Source organism: Rhinolophus sinicus, chromosome 2 (genome assembly GCF_057876585.1).
Source record: "Rhinolophus sinicus isolate RSI-liver-muscle chromosome 2, RSI-T2T, whole genome shotgun sequence".
Lineage (NCBI taxonomy): Eukaryota > Metazoa > Chordata > Mammalia > Chiroptera > Rhinolophidae > Rhinolophus > Rhinolophus sinicus.
In genome coordinates, this window is record NC_142502.1 from 7,845,828 (window position 1) to 7,865,947 (window position 20,120).

The 20,120-nt window shown below is 41.6% G+C and overlaps 1 protein-coding gene across 4 annotated transcripts in view; it reads right to left on the reverse strand.

Moving 5' to 3' along the window:
* Positions 1 to 20,120, reverse strand: part of SYTL3 (synaptotagmin like 3) — a 79,483-nt gene that overhangs the window by 6,885 nt on the left and 52,478 nt on the right. For all 4 annotated transcript variants that reach the window (XM_019749468.3, XM_019749458.3, XM_088795321.1 and 1 more), the window contains 3 exons: positions 16,925 to 17,059; positions 6,173 to 6,351; positions 1,585 to 1,687 (listed from right to left, as the gene is read on the reverse strand). In XM_019749468.3, coding sequence (XP_019605027.3) covers positions 1,585 to 1,687; positions 6,173 to 6,351; positions 16,925 to 17,059 — 417 coding nt within the window. The remainder of the gene's footprint in view (positions 1 to 1,584; positions 1,688 to 6,172; positions 6,352 to 16,924; positions 17,060 to 20,120) is intronic.

Here is a 20,120-nt window from a genome sequence, read left to right on the forward strand (position 1 = left end):
AACTGGCGGAAGACGGTTCTTACCCCCGGAATCTTACTCTGGTGGCTTGCCCCAGGTTGTATGAACCCCCGGCGTGCTAAACAAAAGGGTAATTCGAAATACTGATTTCTGCAAAACTCTCAATGGTCGCTCAGCTTCATCTTCCCTTCTTTCCTGTCTTAAGCGTTTCTGTGAAGCTTGTGTCAGACGTTATGAAGTTAGAACGGAGTAGGGGCACTGATTCTTTTAAACGTCTCTGGAAACTTGTCCAGGACAACCAAAATATTCACAATATACTGGATAAAACCAATGGATGAAAAGTTTAGGTGATGTCTTTGAGATTCTGCATGTATTTTAAAGATGGTAAACTGTATCAAATTATATAATTAAATATTTCTCTAAAATGTAGTCAATCCTCAATTTTATCTCATTTCATAAAATGTGAACCATCTACCTCTGTTTAGTACAAAATACTGTAATTAGACTTATGAGCCATTTTAGATGTCACCTTAAAATATGTGAGAAGGCACATAGCTTTTCAAAGTTCTTTTAGCAGGTATGTGACCAAAACCATCTGAAGACCGGTCTCTCGTGAGTTGCTCCTGGAGTGGTCCCAGACCCAGCACACACCGGCTGACTCACAACCTACTTTTTTTATTTTTAAATCCCTTGGTGATTCTTGTGCACGTAAATTCTGAGAAGGACTGCTAGTCCTCAGTGCTAAGTGAGGGTTCTAATACCAAGCTCAGAGAGACTATAACACACTTGGCCACAGTAGGGGCACAGAAAACAATGGCTATTGTTACTTAACAAATGGGAGCCTTGTGCCAGCTGCCCAGGTGGTCCTTTGCAGGGAGTTCCCAAATGCTCCTTCTCACCAAGGAGTCAAAGCCCTCTCCTTTCCAGTCTTGACACATGGGATCCCTGGGCTTCCCATCCGTGACTGGGAACATGTGTTCTCCATGAGTCTGGACGGTTCTTCCAGCTCAGGGCCTCCCACACCTAGCTATCTGCATACACCAGACTTCATCTCCAACTCTCCATCCTAAATCCCAGCGTGAGGCATCCCCTCCCCATCTCTGCCTTCAACCGCAAATCATATTTCTTCAGCACCAAAGAAGGTGAAACCCAAACAATTATCTATAAAATGTTTTCATAAAATGACTATTTTTTTCTTAAAATAAGAAAAAACCTAGGCATGCAGATATATAATAAAGGTGCACTTTTACAAAGATAGTAACCTACTAGTTTAATTTACAGGATACAGTGTTTGAGAATACCTCCTTGACAGTTATAAAAATTCAACGGGACAAACCGATTTTAAAAATTGAGAGGCAGCCAGGCTCTTTTTCACCATTTTCTTGGAAATCATTCATCAAAAGCCATTTTCAAGTCTGGCAGACTCTGCACTTTTCCCGTACAAAGGCTGGAATTTATTTTCTACCACTTGCCACTGATTGACAGAGCCCCGCAGAAATGCATTAAGTGTCTGCACTTATGTTTAACTGACTCACGAGTTTGGAAGAACCGTCCGCTGGACTTTGGCCCCCTGTGCCCAGCCCAAGATGGGGAGACTCAACACATAAATATTTGCTCAGCAAGTACCTTTAAGGTCTCCTGGAAGGTTGGGTCCACCGTGTTCTTTTGGACTCCGGTCTTGCGTTTTCCCTGGGAGGATCTGTCAGGCAGCAGATAGGTCTTCACATACCTAGGAGCCAAATGCAGGCAGGACAAGGTACAAGCTCAGAGGGCGTGGATGAAAGTTCAGGTGGAGAATCACACATCAGCGTTTTCTTTGCCCTGCTTTCTGCGGAACTGCGGGTTGACTGAAAGGGCTCAGTGGCCACCACTGACTGAACAATGGAGCTGCGTACACAGCTGCTGCTTACACAGTCTCTGGCCACCACATTCTGGAATCTACATGGCTCATCAGCTGCCATCTCGGGGCTCCATGGTGGGAGGCCATGTGTCAGCTCGTCCTCCCTGCACCCACGCAAGTGGACATGGAAGGTGTATGCCTCACACTTTGCTCTTCCCTGCCGGGCCTCCAAGCCTGTCCTCCTGACTGCTGAGGACCAGCACTCATGATCCCTCTCCACTGAGTCTGGAGGCCGCAGCTCAGCTAGCAGAGGCATCAGCAGAGAGGCAAGCTCTCTACCGGCACTCTGCCCACCCACTGAAATCCTGTTCTAGGTTGATCCTTCCACTCAGGTCCCGAGACTGCCCTTCCTGGCTCCTCTGGCAGCTCTATTGATGGCAATGACTCAGCTTGTCGAGGTTCTGTCCCCACAGGCTAGGAGAGGCTCAACTTTCCCAGAGCAAAAGGGAACAGTCACCCTCCCTTGATCTGGATCCCTTCTGAAGCTCCAGTCTCAGGCCTCTTCTTCCCTGTCCGTCAAAAGTCTTGGAAAAGTACTCCCGGCTCACTGTCACCAATTCCTCAATGCTCATTTACTCTTAAATTGCTGATCCTTATCAGAGCCTACACAAGTACAACAGGATATATAAAATATACCTGTTAGCTTAAAGCATTATAATAAAATACACACCCGTGTATTGAATTGGTTTATTGTGTTAAATCCTCTATTTCTTCATTTATCTTTTTACAGATTGTTCTAGCTATTATTGAGAAAGGTATTCGCATCTCCAGGTATTATTGTAGAACTGTTTCTCCCTTCACTTATGTCAATTTTTGTTTCATGTGACTTGATCGTCTGTTATTAGATGCACAGACATTTATAATTTTTTCTTGCTATAGCAAACCTTTTTCTTTTGTAACCTTTTTGATTTAATGTCTATTTTGTCTGATATTAATATAGTTCCCCTGCTCTCTTTTGGTTATTATTTGCATGGAATGTCTTCGCTTTGTGTCTTTGGGTCTACAGTCTCTTGTACATGACATATAATTGGATCCTATGTTTTTATCCATTCTGCCAATTTCTGTCTTTTGGTTGGAGAGTCTAATTCATTGACATTTAAAATAATTACTGATAAGGAGGTACTTACTTCTGATATTTGTTATGTTTCTATCTGCCTTATAGCTTTTGAGTCCCTCATTTCCTGCATTACTGTATTCTTTTGTGTTCAGTTGATTTTTTGTGGTGAATGAACTATTTAAATTCCTTTCTCATTTCCATTTGTGTATGTTCTGTAACTATTTTCTTTGTGGTTATCAAGGGGATTACATTTAATATCTTAAAGTTATAACACTCTAACGTGAATTTATCTCATCTTAACTTCAATAGTTACACAAACTCTGCTCCTTTTCAGCTCCATTTTTACGTCTTTCCATTGATGTCACACAATGACATCATTATACATGGCATGCCCAAAAACACAAACTAATTCTTTAAAATGTGTTAGTTTCTTAAATTATGTCAAAAACTAACTGTGAAATGACAAAGAACAGTTATAATAATAGACTGTTTTTAAAATATATTAGTCTCTTTAGTATAAAAAACAAAAAGCAGAATTACATACAATTTTTACAAAACTAGCTTTTATAATTGCTTGTGTTTACACCTTTATTGAGACCTTTATTTCTTCATACATCTTTGAGTTACTGCCTAATGTCCTTTCATTTCACCCCATAAGACTTCCTTGAGCATTTCTTGCAGGACAGGTCTAGTGGTAACACACTCCATCAACTTTTGTTTATTTCAGACTGACATAATTTCTCCCCCACTTTTGAAGAACAGTTTTGCTGGATATAGGATTCTTGGTTGACAGGTGTGTGTGTTTTTTCTTTTAGCATTTTGAGTATATTGGCCTTCTGGCCTTTAAAGTTCCTGCTGAAAAATCTGCTGAGGATCTTATTGAATAAGTCTTCTTTGTGTGTGATTGTTCACTCCTCTCACTGCTTTCAAGAGTCTGTCTTTCAAAAATTTGTTTATAATGTGTCTCAGTGTGGGTGCTTTGAGTTCATCTTACGTAGAGTTTAGTGGGCTTCTTTGATGTTTATATTCATGTATGTCATCAAATTTGAGAAGTTTCCAGCTGTTATTTCTTCAGATATTCTCTCTATCCCTTGCGCTCTATCTCTCTCTTTCTCTCTCTCTTCTCCTTCTGAGACTCTCACATACATACGCTGGTCCACTTGATGGTATCCCACAGGTCCCTTCCGTTCTGTTTGCTTTTCTTCAATCTTTTTTTCTTTCTATTCCTCGGACTCAATAAATTCCATTGTCCTAGCCACTGATTCTTTCTTCTACTTGCTCATCTCTGCCTTTAAATCCCTCTATGAATTTTTCATTTCAGTTATTATAGTTTTCAGCTCCACAATTTATTTTTGGTTTCTTTTTAGGTTTTCTATCTCTGTATTGATAATTCCACTTTGTTCATACATCAGTTTCTTGACTCTTTTCACATCTTCCTTTAGTTCTTTGAGCATCTTTAAGACAATGTTTTAAGGTCTTTGTCTAGTAAACCAGCCATCAGATCTCTTTTGGGGACAGTTTCTGTTGATTTATTTTTTTCCCTTTGAATGGGCCGTACTTTCCCGTTTCTTTATATGCCTTGTGATTTTTGTTGAACACTGGACATTTGTGTCTAATAATGTGCTAACTCTGGAAATCAGATTCTTTCCATTCCCCAGAGTTTGCTGTTTTTTGTTATCAGTTTTGTTTATTGATTCTGTACCTAGGATCAGCTTGAGGTGTAAACTTAAGGTTTTTTCAGGATTACTCTGAGCCTGTACCTTTCCCTGAGTACAGGGAAATGCATAGTCACTTTTTAATTTTCCTTGTACATGCAGTTACTTTTGAATGTCCTAGTCTATAGTATCTGGCTTCCAAGAGAGGAAAAAGAGAAAATTGAAAAAGGGAGACAAACAGGGCACTGGTCCTTTAAACCCCCTGGAAATCACATCAGCCAGAGGTGGAGGGGATTGCAACAATGGGTTGAGATGCAACAACAATGGCTGCATGCCTCTTTGTCTGTACCTCTGTGATCAGAAGCAGCAATCAGCAATCAGAGAAGAGATCCCTGATATTTGGAGGACAGGATCCTCTTGCCCACCCTGACTCCTGCAAGCTGTGTGCAAACTGCTCTGGGAACACATGCACAGCTGCCTGCCAAGGGGTTGGGGGTAGAGGATGGGTATCTATTACTGTTCTAAGAGCTTAGATTGACCGATATTAACCCCAATTTATCATCCAAGCTTTCGCCTGGAAGTTGCAAGCCTTCAAAAGACTTCAGAGTTCCAAAATAGTTACATCAGACAGATTCTGACAGAGCAGTTATTATTGTCTGTGTGGGGAGATGGATTCTTGATGCTTTCTACTCTGTCATCTTTTAGATGACAGGAAGTTCCCAGAAGGGAAACCCTAAGTGTCTAGTGTGTATATGAAAAGTTGCTTATCTTTGTTAGTAATAAGGGAAGTACGTGTTCCCTGAAAATAATAATGAGATACCATGTTGGAAGAAAATTTTAATCTGTTTATGGATTGTGTGAGACAGGATTTTAATTTTATTTTTCCTGTATGGAAAGTCAAATTATCCAATACTATTTATTGAAGTTCATCTGCATTGATTTAAAATAACCCCTTGATTATATAAGTTCCCTTCTATGCTACGGTCTATGTCTGAACTTTTGATTCTGCTCTATTGACCTGCTTGTCTAGTCTTGCATCAATAACACATTGTTGGAATTACTGCAGTGTTATAATAATTCTTGACACAATTGTTATTTATTTATTTATCTATTTATTTATTTTAAGTGCGTTTTTCCAGGCCCCATCAGCTCCAAGTCAAATAGTTGTTTCAATCTGGTCGTGGAGGGTGCAGCTCATAGTGGCCCATGTGGGGATCGAACCAGCAACCTTGTGTTAAGAGCACCGCGCTCTAACCCACTGAGCTCACCGGCCGCCCAAATCTTTTTATTTTGTTTATTTTATTTTTTTTTTTACAATTGTCTTGGTTATTCTCGGACTTTCACTTTTCCATGTAAACTTTAGAATCAATAAATATGTCTTTATGTCAAAACTTAGAAAAAAGCCAGTCAGCGGCTTTGAGCCTTTGAGCCGCGGCCTACTCCTAACCCTTTGGAGTGTACTTTATCTTCTAATAATGGCCCTTGAGCCACTGACTTCTGCTAAGGCCCGCTTCTACCTCTTTGAAGTGTACTTTTTCTTCTAATAAACTGCTCTTTCATCACTTAAAAAATAAAATAAAAAACTTAGACAAAGAAACTTACGGATTGCACTTTTTCTTCTTATCCTCTCCATAGGCAAGGTTCTTACAGGCCTCGATACATATTTCCAAAGAGTAGGTTTTGAAGCAATAACGAATGGCAAATTCTATTTCTCCAGTGACAGTAGCGTTGTCAAAATTGCCCATCTCTGTACAGGTGCTGTTAATGCTAATTAAACTTCCCTGAAATCAAGAATGACAGATATAATAAATTCACAGTTAATTCTTTTGCTGGTTTGATTTCAAGATATCAGATAAATCAAAATTCACACAGAGTATGCACCTGACTCACGTTCAGAATGCACCAACTTGTAATTTGCCAAAATAAGTTGCCATATATTCTGTCCTAACAAGACGCGGAATCCTCAGAAGGTCCTGTGTTGCCTAGATATGGTCTTTGCCTAGCAATAAAGGTTACACAATCTTATTCTTTAACTCAAATCACTTGGGATGAAGTGGACTGTCTCCTGTGAAAGTCTGCAAAGATAACTCTCTGGAGGCAGACAATACCCATGGAAGGAATAGCCATGTGGAAAGCAGCATTGTGTGGGGGCTAAGTGCCTGTGAGTGGGAATCAGAGAGGGCTGGGTTCAGATTCTGGTTCTGCTATTCATTAGCTGTGTCAAAGTCTAAATGGAAGAATTAATACTGGTCTTACATAGGGTTATGGTGAGGAGTGAAAGGAATAAAGTATGTAAAGTATGCAGAGACAACTATAAATTGTGTTTATATTAGTATGGGTACCAATAATGAAAAACAAAACTACCATCATAAGTTAGGGCATTCCAAGCATAGATGATAGAGATAGGTAACATGAGATGTCTGTGCCTGCGAAACAAAACAAACTGCCTAATCACTATTCAATTTGCTTAAATATTTGCCACCATTTACTTGTAACCAATTTCAGTGCTGACTCTATAGAAATAAGGAATCTTAAGTGATTTTGACTTCTAATTCCCTGGTAGTTCCTCCACACGGTAAAACATCCTGGAAAGAAATGGAGGAGGAAGCCTGGGCTTTCTCTCTCACTAGAGAGAGATAAGCAAACCAACAACTTATCAGAGGGACCTAAATCTGAACTAATTAATGCAAGGAATACAACCATCTCCACCACACCTAGTCACTGGCTCTGATAATTTTAATCTGCTAACATTCACATATCTGTTAGAATGGAAAACACTTTCTTTGAATTTTACAGACTCAAAAAGGCATGACGTGGTGAGCCCGCATGAACAAGTGAGTGTTTAAAAGTGTGAAGATAGTAACTAATGGGCAGGGAAGCTTGGCAAAAGGTGTGAGCTGCTTGAGAGAAGAACAAGGTGGATAAATGGAGGTGCTAAAAGGTTAATTTGATAGTTAAACTGGCATTCATCACTGGATTTCCCTTCGGGCTGTCACACCAACTCTTCTGCCAAGAACAAATAGAAAATGGAATTAAATAACAAACAAACCATTTCAAGGCATTGTGGAGATACCAAGACAGCCAGGAAGCAAGGGTCCAAGAGACTGAAGAGAAGTACACTGAGGTGAGCCTGACCTCATGGGCTGCATTTCCCTTTGAGGCATTTGTCTGTGTGGAAGCGGCACAGGGCTGGAAGACTGAGTCAAGCTACCCAGAACGGCTATGAGGCGCAGAAGCCAAGCAAGCGTCCAAGGCTATGAAGGCACCGTGAACATGAGAAGTTCCCAAAGCAAGGGGAAATGCTCTAAGTGAGAGTGCCACTAGATACTGCTTTTCCTCTCAAGGTACTTTCTGGATTGGATGCTGTCACTGAGGCTGAGAAGCTTAAAAATGCTTTCAGAAGTCACATCTTACTAGAGAGAAATAAAACTGGAATTCAAGCTCACCACAGGGCAGGGGCTCAGTGACCTCCAGACTTTTCAGTTGGAACCCCTCAAATGCTGTTTTCCTCGGAGTAAGAGTCAACTGGAAATGGAACTGATCTGACAAGGATTGAAAGCCAGCTTTGAACGAGCTCAATGCCAGATGGATCCGGACTATTTGCCTGCATTCAAGCTATCTGCTGGAAGCCCAGGAGCATTCTCTCTGAAGGAAGATGACATCCATCTCTCTTACTGGACTGGAAGCTCCGTGAGGGCAGGGGATCAGCAGTCTCTACGCCATCCTATCTCCAGCACCCAGCTCAGTGCCTGGCTTATGGTAAATCCTCAGTAAATATTTAGGAAGTAAATAAAGAAAGCACTTGTGGTATTTTGATTTTAAAAGTTCTCTATTAAATGTTATGGCATGATGGGTTGTGCTGTCTTGTGCCTAAAGGAACAACAGAATTAAAGTGAGAACGCAGGTGGTAGTCCTAATTTTTTATAACTTTAGTTGAGTCACTTAGCCGCAGATTCCAGAGGAAAAATATTTTAAAATAAAACTACATGTGGGCATATCATAATAAAATTGCTGAAAACCGAAGACAGTGAGAAAAATCTTAAAGGCAGAGGCAAAAAAGACATGTTACCTTCAGTGGAAGAAACAATAGAGGAATGATGTAGGAATATTTCTCTGTGAGTGAGTGTTGGGATGGTGTTTCATGAAATCGAAGAATGGAAACACGGACCCAGGAGAGGCAAGGAGTTGTTGTTGTTGTTTTTTTGTGTGTTTTTTTTTAAGAGGATCGTTTATTGAAAGCAAAGGGTCAGAGCTCCCGAGCAGAAGGGGGTCCCAAATGAGGTACCCCGTGACTGAGGCAAAAGTTCTTACTTTTATACCTTCCCTTGCCTGCTGGGGGAAGGGGGCTGGAGCCTTTTAACGGATTTCATCCATCAGGTTTGTCCTGTTTGCCCATCCTGAAGGGATTAATGAACCCATTCCTATCTGTCAGATCTGCTCCTTTGTCCGGCCAGAAGGGATTTGAGATAATTTATTAACCTTAAAGTGCATTCTCACATCTTTGTCCTGGAGTGAAGGAGACATTCCAGAACTTGGAGTTTCAGGATATGGCTGCCTTTTGCTTATTCTACCAGGGACCTCCCTGTATTTTATAACAACATGCTAACTAACCTGTGTCAGGAGGCGAGGATGGGACCCCAACTATTGCTGGGGCAATGGTTTCTTCTGTTTGGGAGGGAAAGAAGGGTAGGTTGGGTGCAGGCAGACCTACTGGGATGTTAATGTTGGCATCAGGAAGATTAGGGAATTCCAAGCTGAATCTACTTTTTTTGTAAAGAAGGGAGGTTTGTTTGTTGAGAATGAGGGGGAAGTGTGGGGAAGAAGGTTTGAAAAGAGGTTTGAGGGGCGGCTGGTTAGCTCAGTTGGTTAGAGCACGATGCTCTTAACAAGGTTGCCGTTCAATCCCACATGGGCCACTGTGAGCTGCACCCTCCACGACTAGATTGAAACAACTACTTGACTTGGAGCTGATGGGTCCTGGAAAAACACACTTAAAATAAATAAAAGTTTGTTGTTGTTTTTTTTAAGAGGTTTGAAAAGATTGAAGAAGGTATGAAATGGTGGTTGAGGAGAGCAGGGAACGAGTTACCCAGAGAAATAAATCAGGATCAGGACCGCTGGCACTGTGGGGCGCATTTGGAGTTGGTCACACAGTAGGGCAGACTGAATCTCCGAACACTCACACTGGGCATCAAGTCTCAAGTCTGCCCTACTGTGTGTGCTTCTGTTCAGGTGCGGAATGGAGAACGTACGCTGCTGGCTCATCCAGCGTGGCGTCCAGAATTATAAAGCATGCAGGAAGCACTCTAATTACTCATCCTTCATTTTACAAGTAGATAAGCAGAGGTCAAGACAGGTTGAGACCCACCCAAATATTACACAGCAAATCAGAAGTAGAGGTGGGTCCTTAATTCAGCTGATGGTAGTGTCTCTGAGTAATTCAACTGCTGCGTCTGCTTAGCCGGGGAAAGCACAGCCTCAGATAAGGAAAGGACAGCAGAGCACACCCTTCGGTCAATCGCATTCCTTCTGAGATAACCTTATGGCTCTCTACCATTGGCCTGGCAGGGTTTTCTGGTTCTATCTTCCATGTAAGCCAGAACAGAATTTTCCAGCAAGTCGAAACTTTGAGCAACAAATGAAGTCAACCAACAGGTCCTGCCCAAAAGAGCGACTAAGAACTCAGCCTGACTTTTATTAGTGCCACTGGTGCTATCTGGGTTTGAAAGAAATCTGAGCAAAAGCAAAGAACAACCCATGGCAGGCAGCTGTCGCCACACAGCAGCCTACCCGTCTGTCCCCTTGTACCTGCCCCTAAAGAAAGGAGAGTCTGTGAGACGGATCCTTTCAGGGACTTTGCTTCACCTTTGTGTTTGCACCTTATGTCTCCCTGTTTGGCCCCAGGGGATGGCTGGTTAGCCAATAACGAGTAAGATTCCCCACGGGGGGAACAATTCAAGCCAGGCGCAGTCGCGTGGTGACCAACAGGAGAACCCATGGGGTTCATAGAGGTGGGCACAGCCACCCACCTTCCCCGGGGTTAAGGAGAGCCTCTGCCTCTGTGGCTGCATTCCTTCCCACAACCTACAAGCGAAGAGATTCAATGATGTGCTCTCCATCTATTCATATGCATAAAGGTTTTGTCCTTTGGGGAGGTACGTACATCCTGAGGCTTCTGGTTCCGCTGCCCGCAGGCAAGGGTGATAGGCTTGAGTAAGTGTCCTATGATGATGTATAGGATTCACAGATCTTGAGACTGACAAGCTTTATCTCCTTTACTTCCCCACCTAACTCATAAAAACTAATGCGTAGGCCCCAATAGGGGCGCTCAGTCCTTGAGGCTGCACATGCCTTGGCCCCGCTTGCACTCTGTTCATGGCTACTCTTTTCTTAACCGTGCACTGCCCTCCTCGCTCCCCACAACCCTCGTCGCGTGCACGCCACAGACAGCGAGCATTCAGTGACTTCTGAAGGTCATAAGTTAGCTACTGTGACCGCAAGCCAGACCCGATGCCCTTTTATTTTATAAAAGCAGACAGCGAGGAGTCAAGTGAAACCACAGCTATACTAAAAAAAATAAAAATAAAAATCAGTCCTGATCAGCCAGAGCAGGCCGAGGGCATTACCGCAGAGTGGCTCAGACGGCAGCCATGGCGCCAGACAGCCTTCCCACGCTGGGCCCTGACACTTATGAGCAATTTTCTTATGCTCTGTAGCCTCAGTTTCCTTATCTGTAAAATGGGGTCTATTTCATAGGATTGATACGAGGCTCGGTTAGTTAGTGCATATAAAAAGACTGAGAACCATGCCTGTGCAGACTAAATTTATTAACCTTTTAAAATGCCTCACAGTGTGGCTGCCCTTTGTAAGCTGAGCAAATCACTTCCTTTGTTTTTTTTTTCTTTCTGCTTTTTTCCCTTTTTTACTGTGAAATATATACTATATTAAAAGTTGCATATAATGGATAAGTATAGTTAAGTAATAATTATAAAATGAACATCTATGTACTGCTCACCACTCACCTTAAACACAAAATAACAAAACCAGGACCTGGGCAGTGTCCTCCCTCATCCAGTCCCCTCCTGTTCCCGGCCCTGAGTAAATGCTGTTTCAAACTTTTCTGTTAATCATCTTTGTTTTTCTTCATGGTTTTATGACATATGTATATATCCCCCAAACAATACACATATACCAGTTAGTTTTGCCTGGTTTGGGAATTGATATACTTAGAATCATATTGGGTAAATGTCTGCCTGTAACTTACTTTCTCTTGATGTTATGTTTTTTAAATTCATCGATGTGGTCAGGTGTGGTTTTAGTTCACTGACTGTCATTCCCAAACAATTTTCTATTGGATGAATAAGCCATCATATATTCCTTTATTTATTCTGTTCTTTAATAAAGATACATTAATATGGGTAGATAGCTAAATAGAGTACTCTTTAAAAAGTCAATGCAGGGGCGGCCGGATGGCTCAGTCGGTTAGAGCGCGAGCTCTCAACAACAGGGTTGCTGGTTGGATTCCTGCATGGGATGGTGGGCTGCGCCCCCTGAAACTAAGATTGAAAATGGTGACTGGACTTGGAGCTGAGCTGTGCCCTCCACAACTAGATCAAAGGACAACGACTTGGAGCTGATGGGCCCTGGAGAAACATAATGTCCCCCAATATTCCCCAATAAAATTAAATATATACGTATTTAAAAAAACCCACAAAAAACGAAAAGAAACAACAGGGAAGTTGGGTTTTTACTCCTTCAATGATTACAAATCTGGTCTCCCTCAAATTTAGGACAATCTCCTGCTGCTGTATGTTTTGGGGGCTCCACTGGGTACCGTGTGGCCAGTCCACCAGTCACGACATCTTCACCGACAGGGAAAACGTGAATTGCATGAAAATATTGATATAAATGCTTTCCTTTTTAGATTTATTAAAAAACAGAAGTGTAAACAAAATTGAAAATCAGACAGGATCTTTAGTACGATTTTTTTTCTTCCATGGAAATGCTAAAAAGTAAATTACATATATTTGTTGACTCTACCAAGCTCTAACTCCCTCTGATGATCAGGGTTGTTTTGTTTTGTTTTGAAACAAATTGGGTTTTTCCTTTCCACAAAACATGACATGTTTATGGAAAAAGAAAACAGATAAATAAATTAAAAAGACCAATACTTTTCAGAAAAAAAGCATAATCCCATCATTCTTGGGTCAACATTTCAATATAATCCTTTCAGTTGTTCTGTAATGTCTATAGGACAATCAATCATTTAATTTTCATAAATATGTGCTGCTATAGTATTATATTGTAACCTTATATTTTCCATATTAATATTCTTCAAATACATCATTTTTAAGAGTTGCAAGGTATTCTTCTGAATAAATGTACCAAAATTTATTCACCAGTTACCACATTTTGAACATTTTGGTTATGTAGGGGTTCAAAATGGGCCTCTGTAGTGTGTGGGTTATTTTGAGCTAAAGGCAACCGAGACCCTGCAGGCTCAAGAGAAACTTCTGCCTCCCTTACCTACCTAGAAGAATTTAAATTAGGGGCCTTGCCATAATAAGACATTAGGAGAGAGAACCTTTTTGGCCTATCTATAGGCCAGGGCAAACTAATAATTACTGAGCCTCTGCTCTCCTCCTGCATTGACCTTCCTGTCCTTCGAAGCCTCACCCTGAGCTCAGAATGTCATGTGTACCTCATTTTCCCTCTCTGTCTTTGAACCTCTCATGGCCGTGGGGTCTCTGACTCTCTCATGTATGTGGGGTTCCCATACATATGCATGTAATTAAATTTGGTTATTTTCTCTTGTTAATCTATTGCATGTAGATTTAGTTATTAGACCAGAGGAGGGTAGAAGAAAGTTGCTTCCTTCCTCTCAGTTATTTCCAAGTTTTCAAAATTAAAACTATTATAAACAATGCTGTCCTGAACATCCATGTATACACATTTTTGGCAACATTTGCGGTAATTTTTAAAGAATATTTCCTGTAACTGAAATTGTTAGATTAAAGAGAACATCTATTTTATGATATATGTTGCTAATTGCCCTCCAGCTCACCTCAGCAGTTTATGGGAATGCCGGCTGCCCCACACCCTTGATGACACTGAGCTGTATCATTTTTTAAATTTGCTAAAATGATCCCCCAAATAGCGCTTGCTTGGGAGGTTGAGTGTTTCCCATATTTATTGACCATTTATATTTCCACTTTTGTAATAAGCTTTTTCTAGTCCCAACATCCTGTTTCACAGAGAACATAAATGTGTCTCAGTGATAGGCTACATCTTTTGGCAAGAAGTAATAATCGGTTATTTGCTTTGTGGGAGCTTAGTTTCCTCAAACAAACACTTGGGTCTAAAGGGAACAAGTTAGGATTAAATATATGATAATTCAGTCTCATGATGATAAATCAGAGCACAACTCAGAGAAGACTTTAGAAGAAAGGGATAATAGAGTCCTATTGAATTTGCATAGTGGTTTGGAGGAACCATCCTAAGAAACAGAGTCTGAGTGAGAAGAATACACTCACCTGCATCCCCTTACCCCAGCATCATTCCCCCGACTTAGTAAAGGTTTCTGGGTGTGGATCAACCACAAATGAGTGAGGCTGGACTAGGGGGTGGGGCAGGAAAACCACTCAGTTTAAGAGGTCACCCAATCCTGTGCGATAGTACTGAAAGCCTGGCCTTTGGCACACATGGCCCCTGGGGGTGGAATCAGAGTTCTGCAGTTACCCTCTGTGAACCTCAGTTTTCCCATTTGTGAAATGGGATAATAGCATCCATTGACAAGATCGTTGTCAGAATGATTGAGAGGGGTAGTACCTGGCTCAGTAGTTAGTACACAGTAGTCTTTCAAAAAATGATAGCCACGACAAGGATTAATCCAATCTTTCAAATATTTATTGCGTGCTATTTAAGTATGAGGCACTGCTCTGGCGTCTTAGGAATTACAATAGACAACACACAACAGATAAGCCAGTTATAGTTGTAGACGGTGATAAGAATATGAATAGATATGGAGCAGGTAAGGGCAATGGGCGTACAGAACAAGGCAGGGGGCAGACCTCCTTGGGAAAGTGACCTTGCAGCAAAGACACGAAAGAAGGAAGTGAATGAGCTTGGCACCTGGGAGAGGGACCAACCACAGAAATGCCCCATGGCAGGCGTGAGTCTGACTTGTTGAAGGGCCAGCGAGCGGCCCTCGTGGTTGAATGGAGTGAACAAGGAGAGAAGGTGGTAGCAGTTGGGGTGGCGGGTAATTCATGGGGAGCCTCGCGGACCATCTGTGGGGTGGGTCCTAGCCCGAGTCTGCCTACGTGTTGGTTGCTGGGCATATAAAGACATGCCTCTGGCCCTTGAAGGAGCTTAGAGTCCAGTCGACCTTGGGCAGTTCAGGGAAAGCTGCCCCCTGGGCTCTCTTGGAAGGTTTAGCCTCTGGGATCAGCCTTATAAAGGCTCAAGGTGACTGGATTCCTTGGGGTCCTTTGTCACCTTTGCAGAGGCAAAACTTGTGGTGACTCTTGGAAAAGCCTCCCAGAGGCCACCCTTCCTACCTGTTTCAAATCCGCCACAAGCACAACCCTAGGAGAGAAAGTTCTGGAGTCACCCTTTCCTACCTGGACCTCAAGGAAGTGTTTCCTCAGTATTTTAACCTTCTTGAACTATTGTCAAGTATAACCAACACCTAGTCCTGAAGAAAGGTGCTGAGCCATCCTCCAACCCAAACTCTCTGAAATACCCTGGCAGTGCCATCCCAGACGCTCACAACCTTAGGGAATCCAAGAAGCAGAGGCTGGGACTCAGCAGCCAGGAATGTGTCCCACTCTGTGCCCCAGGACAGGTAGCTGCACTCAGAGGGAGTTGGGAGGGACCCTCCAGAGGATTTCTGTGAACCGCATTTGCATTTGCGTTTGAGAGATGAACCTAGTCTCAGGAAAGTGCCGAGGCACAGATAACATTCTGGAAGCTGTTCCAGAGAACCTGGGAGAGCACTCCTACTCCAAGCGTTGCTTAAAACACAATCAGAGCACCCACACCGGTGCTGCCCGATAGAAGTACAAGGTGAGCCACATATGTAATTTAAAAATCTCTAGTAGTCACATTTTTAAAAAATAGAAAATAATTGTAATAGTGTATTTTAGAAATGAAATATATCCAAAATACGATCATTTTAACAAAAATTAACATAGAAGTTACTGAGACGTTTCACATTTTTTTCATACTTAAGTCTTCAAAATCCAGTGTGGATTTTATACTCGCAGAAGACCTCCATTTGGACCAGCCACACTTCAAGGGCTCAACAGCCACATGAGACTAATGGCTACTAGATTAGATGACCCAGGTCTAGACTGTTCAAGAATCCTTAACGAATGACACAGTTTACTCCAGTTTGAAATTGCCAGGGCTCGACCCGTGTTTCTCAAAGCAATCCAGTGAAATAAAAAGAACTCAAGTTCAAAGTTTTCATGATTATTTAAGATCATCTCATCAAAGAGCTGTGACCGTAACTGAGGCCTCATCACCCCTTATCCAAGCATCTCTTATACCACATATCACAATTTTAAAGTAAGCATTCGTTTAATGTTTTTGAATAAGAAAATGAGTAACTAAAAGGCCTCCCTGTAAACAGACATTACATTGAAAACATCACAAAGCAATCTTGGGTAAGAATTACAAGTTGGAGGACTTCAAGGCCCCCAAGAAATCTACAGTAATCAGGACAGCGTGCTATTGGCACACGGAGAGACAGAGATCAGTGGAGCAGAAGGGAACCCAGAGAAAGACCCACAACCTTTTGCAACAAACACATCCACGTCAATGGAGAAATAGGAGCCTTTTAAGACAAATGGTGCTGGAATAACTGGGTATCTATATGGGAAAAAAGTGAACCTGAATATCTACCTTACACCATTCACAAAACTTAACGAGCTGGATCAAGACCTATACATAAAAGTTAAACTTTCATAATGCGTCTAGAAGAAAACATAGGAGAATATCTTCATGACTTGTGAGTCTCCAAGACAGAGAAATAACCATCAAAGAAAAATTTGACCAATTAAACTTCATCAAAATGAAAAACTTCTCCTCCAAAGACACCATTATTTATTGATTACTCTCTGTATATGTAAAAATGCTCACAATAAGATATTGTAAAAAAGAAAAACCACCATCAAGGAGAGCAAGATTTCCCCAGCTCCCAATCTAAGTAAAATATTACCTCTAAGCTCGATTGTGATGCTCCAGTTTTCCCCACGAGAAACACTCACTCCTACCCTTGCCAACCAATCCAATTTGACATCATGATGACAACCACACCTCATGTCTCAAGGGTATGAGATGGAGACTCACCTGTCTCAAGCCTCCTGAGAATAAAGTGCTGGGAGTTGGACGGGATGAGAGATTTTCTTGCTTCAAAACAGGGTTGGCAGGGCATTTGGGACTCTCTGAATTGAGAGGTTGCAGGATATCTGGTGCACTGATTTTCTGGAAAAGGAAACACAAAATTAATAATATAGTCTGTACCCCCAATTTGATTTTGCTAAAATGTGGTCACTTCAGCCAGTACAGCCTGCATCTATTACCTGATGGTGCTAATATGCAAACTTCCAGGTGTGAGTAAGAGGCACACTTCCGGGTGTGTAAATGCATACACACACCTGTGGGGGGGCCAAGGCAGCTATCACCAAGCTTTGGGATAGTCATGAACAGTGACGGGTGGGTTACTTATGGGTTAGTAAAAGCCTTTAAGAAATTTTAAGGCCACATTTTGGCCTTAAAAATGATCTTGACATTTAATCATATGAAATATAACATTCATCTGACAGGGAGAGTTTTAGCTCTAACGTGCTCATTAAAAAAGGGAAAAATCAAAATATATCTCTAAATTTTATAAAAATACTTTTTATGGGGAGGATGGGTGGCTCAGTTGGTTAGAACATGAGCTCTGGGCAACAGGGCTGCCGGTTCGATTCCCACATGGGCAGCAAGCTGTGCCCTTCACAACTAGAACGAAGTCAGTGAGCTGCTGCTCAGCTCCCAGGTGGCCAGATGGCTCAGTTGGTTGGAGTGAGGGCTCTCAACTACAAGGTTGCCGGTTTTACTCCTCAACTCCTGCAAGGGATGGTGGGCTGTGCCCCCTGCAACTAACAATGGCAACTGGACCTGGAGCTGAGCTGCGCCCTCCACAACTAAGATTGAAAGGACAACAACTTGACTTGGAAAAGTCCCAGAAGTACACACTGTTCCCCAATAAAGTCCTGTTAAGAAAAAAAAAAAAAGGTTTTAAAAAAATACTTTTTATAAGAAATGGGTACTTCTATAACACGTACAGCTGTGCTTTCCAACATGGTAGCCTAGTCACATGTGGCTATTTAAATGCAAGTTCCATTGAGCTGAAATAAAATAAAATTAATAAATTCAGCTCCTTGGTTGTACTAGACACATTTCAAGTGCTCAGTAGCCACATGATGCCATGGTTAGAAAGTTCTATTGGACAAGTGCAAGTACAGAATAATAAACACAATTGGCAAAGTGGGAAAACCTCTTCCTAGCTGAAAATACAAAGTTTCTGAATCGAGACTTTGTTTGTTTCTGTTTGATGCTGGGTTGGAAAAGGAACTTGGAAATACAACAGTCATAATTTTTAGGAATAAAAAACTAAGTGAGAATTTTAGAGAACAAATGAAAAACATGATTATCTCCAAATTATTATTTTTGCCTTCAATCCCCAGAACATCAACTCAATCCCATCAAACTTTTGTTAAACAATACCATATCCAATCTACCACTCTAAGTCCTGGGGTGGAAAGAGGAGGAAGAGAGAGGAGTGAGAAGGGGGAGGAGGAAAAGAAACAAAGTCTGTATCATTGTATCGCCAAGGTCTCCCTAGTTAGTAGGAAATAGACACATGAATCAAGGTACCAGCCCAGTCCCTGGTAAACAGGAGAGGGAGAGTTATTGCCAGACAGGGGCATCTGGAATGATTTTTAGTGGGAGTATGACCTGAGTGAGGTGTTGAAGGCTGGCTGGGCAAAGACCCAAAGGTAAGACACGGGAGTGGAGGGGCTCTCGTGACGGTCAAGTTCAGAGCACGTTCCTAGACCCGCTAGGGACCCATGCAACTAGAGACTCAAGAGGCCAGCAGAGACCTGATCCGAGATCATGCACACAAAAGGATATGTGAGGTTGTCCAGAGAACAGGGACCTCGGAGACCCTAAGGGGTGGGCACGGGGAGGAGACGGAGGTCTAGAAGTGCTATGGATCCAAGGGGAGGACTTAAGAATGAAGGGCGTTCGAAGAGGAGAAAAGAGTATGAGAAAAGGCTCACCTAAAATCCAAGAAACGCAAAAAAAATTTAATTGTCTATCAAATTAGCAAATATTAAAATAAAAAGTATGAAGTTTAGTTGTTGGCAGGAGTGCTGACAAACAGGCTACTCTACTACTAGTGGGTGTACAAACTGAGTCAACCTCAGAGGAGGGCAATTTCGCAGCATGAATTAAAAACCCTAAAAAGTAGCTGTTAAAAATGTTAATATGTAATGTTTGACATGCAAAGAATGAAAACATGTTAGTTTTTCTTTAAAAAGCAAATGACAAAAGTGGGTGTGTGACATGTGGGCGGCCATTTTTGTAAAATGAGTGTACTCCAATGGCCGCCCCAGGTCACCCTTGTGCAGGCTTCTTAGACCACAATACAAAGAACAAAATGGAGCTAAATATTAATATGAAGCTTTGTGCCTCCCAGGTGTTCAATACATAACCATTTAATTCAGTGTTCTTTAAGGCAACATCGTGTGTTTTTTGTGTGTGTTTTTTTGGGGGGGAAGCAATGGCAGTGATTTTATTTCTTTACATCTTCTTAATAATAATAATAATAATAAAAGTATTGGTACCCTCTCCCTAAAACAGGAAGCAGCTAGAATTAAAGTTGGTGTTGGCCACCAGGCAGCATCATTTTTGAAAAAAAAAAAAAAAAAAAATTGGTGACAGAAAGTTCTGAAAAAGAACAAGAAAACTATCTTTATGACAGCGGTCACATGGCTTGTCAAATTCATAGCCAGGGAACACTATGCTTCTAAATATCTTAGGATTCTGGGAAGCTTTTAGTGAAGCTTAAATGCAAGTATAAATATTTTGAAATTATTATGAAGTTGATCCTACTCTGAAGAACACGCCCATTTTGATTGATCAAGGAACCCAACCTGAAATTTTGTGTCCCCTCTTCCCCAGTAAATCCTGAAGGACGGATGACTTTGTCAGTTCCGCGCCTTATTAAAGGGAACCAAGATGCAAATAGCAGGTTACGGATGTTGTTGAGATGGGCGGTTTTTTTCCTCTGTGATTTTTAAGTATTTCAATAACTATCTACTTTGGACCAGAGCACAGAGAACATAATTACCCTGAAGGAGGTCTATTCTGCAAAGCGTTAAACATACTATCATATACCGAAAGATCAATAAACATTAGGTTTTGTTGGATCGAATTATGGATCAAATTACGGAACCATGCAATACATGTGTTTGGGATTTTTGCTGATCTTAGA